The following is a 10,000-nucleotide window of genomic DNA, read 5'->3' on the forward strand; positions in this document are numbered from 1 at the left end:
TGCTATGGACAGGCAAAGAGTTGATAATCCTATAAAGCATCCTGGATGTCAATGGAATTATAATAGAAGACTAACACTAACTTTAGCTTTTGTCCTTCTGTGGGGTCCCTGAATAAGGTTTGTTTAAGGATGTTGAGCAAAACACCCATGTTTCCAAAGGTGAATTATTCAAACTCCAAAGAATTCCTCTCAACACATGGCTATGATGCTCCCCCACTACTTCTGCTCATGATCAGAGATGCACATATCGTCAGCCACCAAGGGACATGCTCAACTGGTTAAGGTCAAACAACTGACAAGCAAATCTGTGGTATTGAGCAGAATATTTGCTGTAGCCCATCTTTTATACCAAGACAAAACAATGTACATGATAACACTTCCAATCAATTAAGATCGGAAGCCATGAGAGCCACTGCCTGGTAGTGGTGGTGGTGGTAGTTATACTAGTAGTAGTAGCAGTAGTAGTAGTAGTAGTAGTAGTAGTAAGGTAGCAAACTTGCAGAATCGTGTGTGCATCGGGAAAAAAATGGCAAGTGGCATTTCTTCTGCGTCTTTGCATTTCGAGTTCAAATTCCGCTGAGGTTGACTTTGCTGTTCATCCATTGAAGATTGATGAAATAAGCATTAATCAATCATTGGGGTTAGTCAATCATTGACTAATCGCCCCACCATCCCGTCATTTCCCTCGAACCATCAAAGCAAACAGCGTGTAGTGTGCGAATTGAGAGAGATTTGGCTGCTTTTTCTAGCAGATAGAGTGACCACCTAGAGACGCCTATCTTAATCAGTGATCACGGAGTTACCTCCCCTTGCATATTAATTTTTTTTTTTTTCTTTGTCCTTCAGCCAAGTTTTCTTTGTGGTTCCAACTGTGACAATCCCATCGAGAGAGATGCTCAAAGCGTTTTCAATACCCACCCTCATCGTACCCCCTATTCCCAAGCCTGTGAACCACCCTGTCTGTCTTTTGTATCCCTAGGACTGCATTATCTAATGCGTCAGTCAGCTTCTTTCTATGACTTGATTGTGTGATTTAAGGAAGATTTTCGTTGCTATTTCCAGCAGGTGTGTTGACCACATAGAAGCACCATCCTTGCTGTTATTCAACCACTATTAAACTCTGTATATCCTTACGGGAGGTAAACAAACTTTTTCAACTAACCAATCGTGCTACTTCAGGCTGATGACGAGCAAAGACTCAGAAACATGTCCCTGAATGCTGGCTAGGCTGGGTGGAGGAGTTTGTCTCCCCTTCGTAAGGATAAGGGCACAGGAAATGTGTGAAGGCCTAACAGGAAGCGGTCCAGCTTCCTAGGGCTAAACACCAGTAGTAAATTCCCTTATTGGGACTGTCACGTTAAGTTGGCAGTATACAACTACTTTATCGCATCACTACTGCGCTTAAGTCTCTCTGAGAGATTTAGAAATTTATTATTTATATATATATATATATATATATATATATATATATATATATATATATATATATATATATATATACATACATACATATACAGACATATACACACACATATATATACATAAACATACACATATGCGTGTGTGTATGTATATATGTGTATATATGTATGTATATATGTGGTTCTGCTATATATATATATATATATATATATATATATATAGAGAGAGAGAGAGAGAGAGAGAGAGAGAGAGACACACACACACACACAGTGTGTATATATTGACTGGATAGTTAGACACAGTATGTATATATTGACTGGATAGATAGACACAGCGTGTATATATTGACTGGATAGATAGACAGTGTAGATGCTGAGTGAATAGACAGATGTAGTGCGTAGAAGTTGACTGCATAGATAGCCACAGTGTGTAGATGTTGAGTGTATAGATAGACAGAATGTATAAATGATGAGTGCATAGATAGACAGTGTGTGTATATATTGACTAGATAGATAGACACAGTGTGTATATATATATTGATTGGATAGATAGACGCAGTGTATAGATGTGGGCTGGATAGATAGACGCAGTGTATAGATGTGGGCTGGATAGATAGACACATATGAGTATATGTATGTGTATTGTGTGTGTGTATGTGTGTATACTTTCACATAAACATAGACACATAATTCAACGAGAGGCAAAGACACTGCCTGGTTTATTTCTGTGACATTTACTCTTTTGAGTCCATAGCTGACATTCCTAATTTCTAAGGGATTCGCAATGTTTCACGTTCAATAACTTCGGCAAACAAACTGTTTGCCAATCCTTGTTGATATCTGCCAATCGATAATAAACTGTTCTGTGTATGGTGGACAGCGAGAATCAAAAGCAATGACTTGCATCCAGTGTATGTCATTGAGACAATACATAATTATAATAGCCATCTTCTGTATACTCGCAGATAGATTGCACCAGGGGATAGATCACACCCTTAGTTAGGGGCTGTCATAGTAGATGTTTGCATTTGATTTGCATATAGGTCACACTATAATCTGGGGTGTTACATGATCCTTTTTTAGTGAAAATATAACTAATATTTATTAAATATTATCAAATATTCACCTTGTAGAAGAATCATCATCATCGTTTAACGTCAGCTTTCCATGCTAGCATGGGTTGGACGATTTGACTGAGGACTGGTGAAACCGGATGGCTACACCGGGCTCCAATCTGATTTGGCAGAGATTCTACAGCTGGATGCCCTTCCTAACGCCAACCACTCAGAGAGTGTAGTGGGTGCTTTTACGTGTCACCCTCACGAAGGCCAGTCAGGCGGTACTGGTAACAGCCACGCTCAAAATGGTGTATTTTACGTGCCACCCGCACAAGAGCCAGTCCAGGGGCACTGGCAACGATCTCGCTAGAAAATCCTATGAAGGCCAATCAGGCGGTACTGGCAACAGCTACGCTCAAAATGGTGTATTTTATGTGCCACCCGCACAAGAGCCAGTCCAGGGGCACTGGCAACGTGACAAAAGCATAAATGATAAACTATTCTCTCTCCTTTTTGTTTATAGTTGTTGTTTGGATGTAGCAGAGAACACTTAGCTATAAAGAGCATTTTTTTTAACCATTTGCTCTGATTCGTTAGTTTTTAGGTGCAATTTGTCCCCTAAACAATTACACCAAATTACCTAGAGGGGACAAACAAGGGCAGACAAAGGGATACTCACAAGGCTTTGGTCGGCCCGAGGCTATAGTAGAAGACACTTGCCCAAGGTGCCAGTGGGACTGAACCCAGAACCATGTGGTTGGTGAGCAAGCTACTTACCACCCAGCCACTCCTACGCCTATATATATATATATATATATATATTCTACAAAATCTAATTTTGTAGAAACTCTGCCAAATTAGACTGGAGCCTGGTGTTGCCATCCGGTTTCACCAGTCCTCAGTCAAATCGTCCAACCGATGCTAGCATGGAAAGCGGACGTTAAACGATGATGATGATGATGATGATGATATATATATATATATTATTTTATTTAAAAGAGTTCCAACTCTGTCTGTTTTTTATGTTTTTTTATTTATATTCTTGTAAAATTAATGTGGGATATAGAATATGGAATATATAATATATAATATAAAAATGGATGGTACAATGAAATGAAGTATTGAATATATGAAATATTGAGCGTACAATATAAAGGATTAAATATATAAATATATCATGGCCGGTATGACAGACTGTAACAGACTGTTACAGTCTGTCATACCGGCCATGATATATTTATATATTTAATCCTTTATATTGAACACTCAATATTTCATATATTCAATAAGACATTCAATACTTCATTTCATTGTACCATCCATCTTTTTTTATATTATATATTATATATTCCATATTCTATATCCCACATTAATTTTACAAGAATATAAATAAAAAAACATAAAAAACAGACAGAGTTGGAACTCTTTTAAATAAAATAATATATTCCTCTATACACGATCATATAAAACCCTTTTTTTGTATTTATTTTTACTCACATATATATATATATATATATATATATATACGACAGGCTTCTTTCAGTTTCCGTCTACCAAATCCACTCACAAGGCTTTGGTCGGCCCGAGGCTATAGTAGAAGACACTTGCCCAAGATGCCACGCAGTGGGACTGAACCCGGAACCATGTGGTTGGTAAGCAAGCTACTTACCACACAGCCACTCCTGTGCCTATATTATTGCACAATTTTTTTCAACAACGTCCACCCCGCCAAGGGTCACCTGGACCCTGGTTGATAACCACTCGGCTACATTTCCACACAAGACATAATGTATACAGAATGATGCAACAATTTATATATAGGTTCTGTGTTATATAATTATAGACAATGGTTGGTGTAACACATCACGGCTAAATTGATCTATTGACCAATAAAAGAATGTAAATAAAACTGTTGTGAAATGTCATCGTCCAGTTTTGTTTACCATAAAGCGAAAACGATAATTATTTTCATAGATGTACAAATAATGTAATGCTTGGCTTATTTAAATTCTGTCTTTTCCCAAAAGGCGGCCATATTGATTTGCTGGCAATGTTAAGCTTAGTGAGAGAGTTTTCAGCAAAGCTCTACACCAGTGCTTACTGAAGGCTCATGGCTTAGCGGTTAGGGTGTTCGGTTTATGACCATAAAGTTGTGAGTTCAATTCCTGCATATACTCTTTTTACTCTTTTATTTGTTTCAGTCATTTGACTGTGGCCATGCTGGAGCACCGCCTTTATAGTCGAGCAAATCGACCCCCAGGACTTATTCTTTGTAAGCCTAGTACTTATTCTATCGGTCTATTTTGCCGAACCGCTAAGTTACAGGGACGTAAGCACACCAGCATCGGTTGTCAAGTGATGTTGGTGGGGGTGGGGGACAAACACAGACACACAAACATATACAGACACATACATACTCTCTTTACTCTTTCGCTTGTTTCAGTCATTTGACTGCGGCCACGCTGGAGCACCGCCTTTTAGTCGAGTAAATCGACCCCCAGGACTTATTCTTTGTAAGCCTAGTACCTATTCTATCGGTTTTCTTTCGCTGAACCGCTAAGTTACGGGGACGTAAATACACCAGCATCGGTTGTGTTACAAGAGTTACAAGGTATGAGCCTGTATGCAGGGGTAACATCATTTTTACTTAGCCTGACATGGCTTTTCAAGCACAGCAAACTACCAGGGGTCTCCCCCCCCCCTCCCTTCATCCCCTCTGTGAGTCCCAACCCCTGTAGATCCTTTCTCACCACTTCATCCCATATCTTCCTGGGCCAGGAATCCACCTGAAAATTACAATAAGGATATGAGTGTTTATGGGGTATTCAGCCACTTGCATGTTAATTTCACAGCAGGCTATTTAGTTAATTGGAAAACTGGAATGCTCGTCATTGTAACTAACGAAGTATCGGTAAATTACACCATATCACTTCCGTGATTTGTCTCAGCTGTCTATTAATGAAATTTCATTAATTCCATTAATTGCATTCTGTATCAGTCGATCTTGGCAGCACCTTGGGCAAGTGTCTGGAGTTTTTCTCTTATTCTTTTATTTTTTTTACTGGTTTTTTTTGTCATTAGACTGTGGTCATGCTGGGGCACTGCTTTGATAAATTTTAGTCAAAACTAAATGACCTCAGTACGTTTTTTTTTTGTTATTTTTTAAGCCTGGTATTTATTCTATTGGTTTCCTTTTGTTGAACTGCTAAGTTACAGGGATGTAAACACACCAACACTGGTTGTCAAGTGGTAGTAGAAGACAAATATAGACGCAAAGATACACACAAACACACACACACAAGCTGACAGAATCATTAGCATGCTGGGCAAAATGCTTAGCGGTATTTCGTCTGTTTTCACGTTCTGAGTTCAAATGCCACCGGGGTCAACTTTGCCTTTCATACTTTCAGGGTCGATAAATTAAGTCCCAGTGAAACAACGGGGTCGATGTTATCGACTTACTCCCTCCCCACAAAATTTCTGGCCTTGTGCTTATAGTAGAAAGGACTATTCTGCAAAACCTGCCTAGCCAGGTGGAAATTATTACCTTGCTTGGAAATAAATGAGGGTTGGCAACAGGATGGGCATCCAGCTATTGAAACTATTTTCTGACAAACCATGTTCTTCCTCTAGTAATTGTGAATTTACAAGGAAAAGATATCTGAAGAGGGCACATTAGAAGATGTTACACCTAAAAGTACCATATGGGTACTCCTTATTATAGTAATATGTAATTATATGTAAGCCATATTGTGATTTATATATGTATGTTGAGTGACAGGTAAGAATTAATTGTTCATATTGCAGTAAATCCAGGAGGGGGCCAATTTGCATATATATTCATGATCAGGTAAAATGATCTTAAAAGGTAACATATTTAGAATAAAAGTAGAAAAACATAAGTTTATATTATAATACATAATTTAATTGTGCTCAACAGCTGTTTCATTAGGATAAACATCGTTATTTCCATAATTAATGCACATAATTGTGATGCATAATTGATATGTATTAAATTAATTTAAATTGATTTAAAATCTGTTTACCCAAGTCATTGTGTGTATTATGTAGTGTTTCAATGAGAAAAACTGTTAAAAGTATGCATATACACATGCACACGCACATACGCAAATACACACACACACTTACATGCACACGCACACACACACACACACACACAAATATATGGGTATATATTATATTTGTATCTGGGTATATATATATATATATATATATATATATATATATATATATATATGTACATATATGTATATATAAGCGCATATGCAAGCATATATATTTGTATGTATATATACATGTGTGTGTATAAATGTGCATATATACATACTTGTATGAACATTATACAAACACATGCACACAAATACACACATATATACAAACATTTTTATACATATATACATTATATATATATATATATAAATTCAGTAAATGGAGTAAAACGCATATGTTAACTGGATATAATAATATATATATATATATACATGCACACACACACACACACATATATAAATATACACATATACATACATATATACACACATATATACACACACACACACACACACATATATATATATATATACATACATATATATATATACATATATATATATACACACACACACACACACACCTACATATACATACACAAATATATATTCATATACATACATATATATATATATATATGTACACACACACACACACACTACACAAGTGTTACACCATGGCATTCTTTACACAGATAATATAAACACTGATGCAACAGCTGTGTTAATCTGGGCATCTCCTTATCTACCTCAATCTCTCTCCCCGTCTATCTATCCATACATTTATATATATATATATATATATATATATATATATATATATATATATATATATATATATACATATATATATATTCACACACACACACAAATACATAGATGTGGGGCAACTGAGAATTACAATTCTATTGCCGTTTCATCTCCTGAGTCATCAGGAACCAGGCATCAGATATCCACTAAAAGCTGAAATTCATGACTGTTTCAGGCTTGTGTATTTTTTGGCAGCCATTTTTAGCAGCCATTGTTGTTTCTTCATACTCCTTTGCAATCAATATTTGAGAGGTGCAGGTTTTGATTCCCGGTGGAGGATTGCCACTTTCTTTCCGTCTTCTAAAGAGGGTATTTGTCTGATTCTCTAAGCAGTCTTCACAACCTTCCTCCATCCGCAAATTCCCTTGTCTTCTGTAAAATATATGTGTGTGTGTGTGTATGTGTGTATATGTATATGTATGTCTAGGTGTGTGAGTGTATATATATGTGTATATATATTTATATATATATTATATTATTTATATATATATATATATATATATATATATATATATATATATATATCATCATCATCATCATCATTGTTTAACATCCGTTTTCCATGCTAGCATGGGTTGGACGATTTGACTGAGGACTGGTGAAACCAGATGGCTGCACCAGGCTCCAATCTGATTTGGCAGAGTTTCTAAAGCTGGATGCCCTTCCTAACGCCAACCACTCTGAGAGTGTAGTGGATGCTTTTATGTGCCACCGACACGAGGGCCAGTCAGGTGGTACTGGCAACGGCCATGCTCAATATGGTGTACTTTACGTGCCACCTGCACAGGAGCCAGTCCAGCAGCACTGGCAACGAGCTCGCTCAAATGTCTTTTCACGTGCCAGGATAAAAGCAAAGTCGACCTCAGCATGCCACTGGTACGGAAGCCAGACAGCTGCTCTGGCAACGATCATGCTGTATATATCTATATATCTCAGCTTTTTCATGATTCTTCTTTTATTCAAATCTTTTTAGTTCATTGTGATATGTGGTTTGTGCCTGATGAATATGTTGGTGATGTTTCTCAGCATATGAAACTATTAGTAGCACTTAAATACATGTATTGTGTCCTTTAAATGAATAATATTTTTTCTCTCACCAGATATATATATATATATATATATACTAACTGTTGTAATTGTTGTATTAATTGTTGTTGCTGTTTTCATTACAGACAATCCTGGTCGGAGACAGCGGTGTTGGCAAGACGTCCCTGCTTGTCCAGTTCGACCAAGGAAAATTCCAGGCTGGTTCCTTTGCAGCTACAGTTGGCATAGGTTTTACAGTAAGAACACACAGACATCCGTTACTATTATTATTATCGATATTATTCATGTATTGCTGTTGTTGTTATTATTATTATTGTTAAGGTGTTGAGCTGGCAGAATCATTAGCACGCTGGCTGAAATGCTTAGCGGCATTTCATCTGTCTTTACATTCCGAGTTCAAATTCTGCCGAGGTCGACTTTGCCTTTTATCCTTTCTGGGTCGATAAAATAAATACCTGTTGAGTACCGGAGTCGATGTAATTGGCTACCCACTTCCCCAAATTTCAGCCTTTGTGCTTCTAGTAGAAAAGGTTATTATTATTATTATTATTATTATTATTATTATTATTATTATTATTGTTGTTGTTGTTGTTGTTGTTGTTTTTGTTATTATTATTACTCTTGTACATGCCATGTTAATTTAGTTAGCAGATATTTTATCTTGATGTTTGGTGTTAACATGTCTCCTCAAATTTCAAGACTCTCTCCTGGATTCCAGCAGAATTCCCGTAAAGTAGTTACTCGTTGCAGATTATTGTCGTATCACCACTATTTATGATGACACTTCTTCACACTTTAACTCTGTATTAACAATAAGCATATAACGAAGCAGGATAACAACACCATAACGATCCAACAGACTCTCCACGAACCATACACGAACCAACAAACGATATTCTGGTTGAATCGTTAGTGCACCAAGCGAAATGCTTAATGGTATTTCACCCGTCGCTATAAGGTGGTGAGCTGGCAGAAACGTTAGCACGCTGGGCGAAATGCTTAGCGGTATTTCGTCTGCCGTTATGTTCTGAGTTCAATTCCGCCGAGGTCGACTTTGCCTTTCATCCTTTGGGGTAGATAAATTAAGTACCAGTTACGCACTGGGGTCGATATAATTGACTTAATCCCTTTGTCTGTCCTTGTTTGTCCTGTCTATGTTTAGCCCCTTGTGGGCAGTAAAGAAATAGGTATTTCACCCATCGCTATGTTCTGGGTTCAAATTGATTTGCATGCTTAGGGCCTCAATGGGTCTTAATTTGGCCCTGTATATACTGAGTTCAGATTCCACCTTGTTTCACCAGGTCTCTTGCCATGGCATAAAGGGCCTTTGGGAAGTGACTTGGCCTCTGATAACAGACAAAGCACTGAGACAGCTGAAACAACATCTCGACCACATCAATATGTATGAATATAGATCTGCACTGAAGGGAAATAAAAACCAGGACAGTAAAAAGTTATTTATATATCACAGTATCGATCAGACCATCAAATGCTGTTATACACCGCTGTTCACAATGTGCTTCAAATTCTGTCTTGATTGCACCATTCTTTTCCACACTCGACCCAAACTGTTTGACCAAATTATCTTCCCGTC

The 10,000-nt window shown here is 37.3% G+C and overlaps 1 protein-coding gene across 2 annotated transcripts in view; it reads left to right on the plus strand.

The window, feature by feature from the left end:
- The window catches only part of LOC106871542 (ras-related protein Rab-37-like), a 52,102-nt gene that overhangs the window by 6,365 nt on the left and 35,737 nt on the right, over positions 1 to 10,000 (plus strand). For both annotated transcript variants that reach the window (XM_089345657.1, XM_089345655.1), the window contains exon 2: positions 8,532 to 8,642. In XM_089345657.1, the coding sequence (XP_089201783.1) occupies positions 8,532 to 8,642 (111 nt within the window). The remainder of the gene's footprint in view (positions 1 to 8,531; positions 8,643 to 10,000) is intronic.

Source organism: Octopus bimaculoides, chromosome 29, assembly GCF_046866305.1.
Source record: "Octopus bimaculoides isolate indiv1 chromosome 29, ASM4686630v1, whole genome shotgun sequence".
Lineage (NCBI taxonomy): Eukaryota > Metazoa > Mollusca > Cephalopoda > Octopoda > Octopodidae > Octopus > Octopus bimaculoides.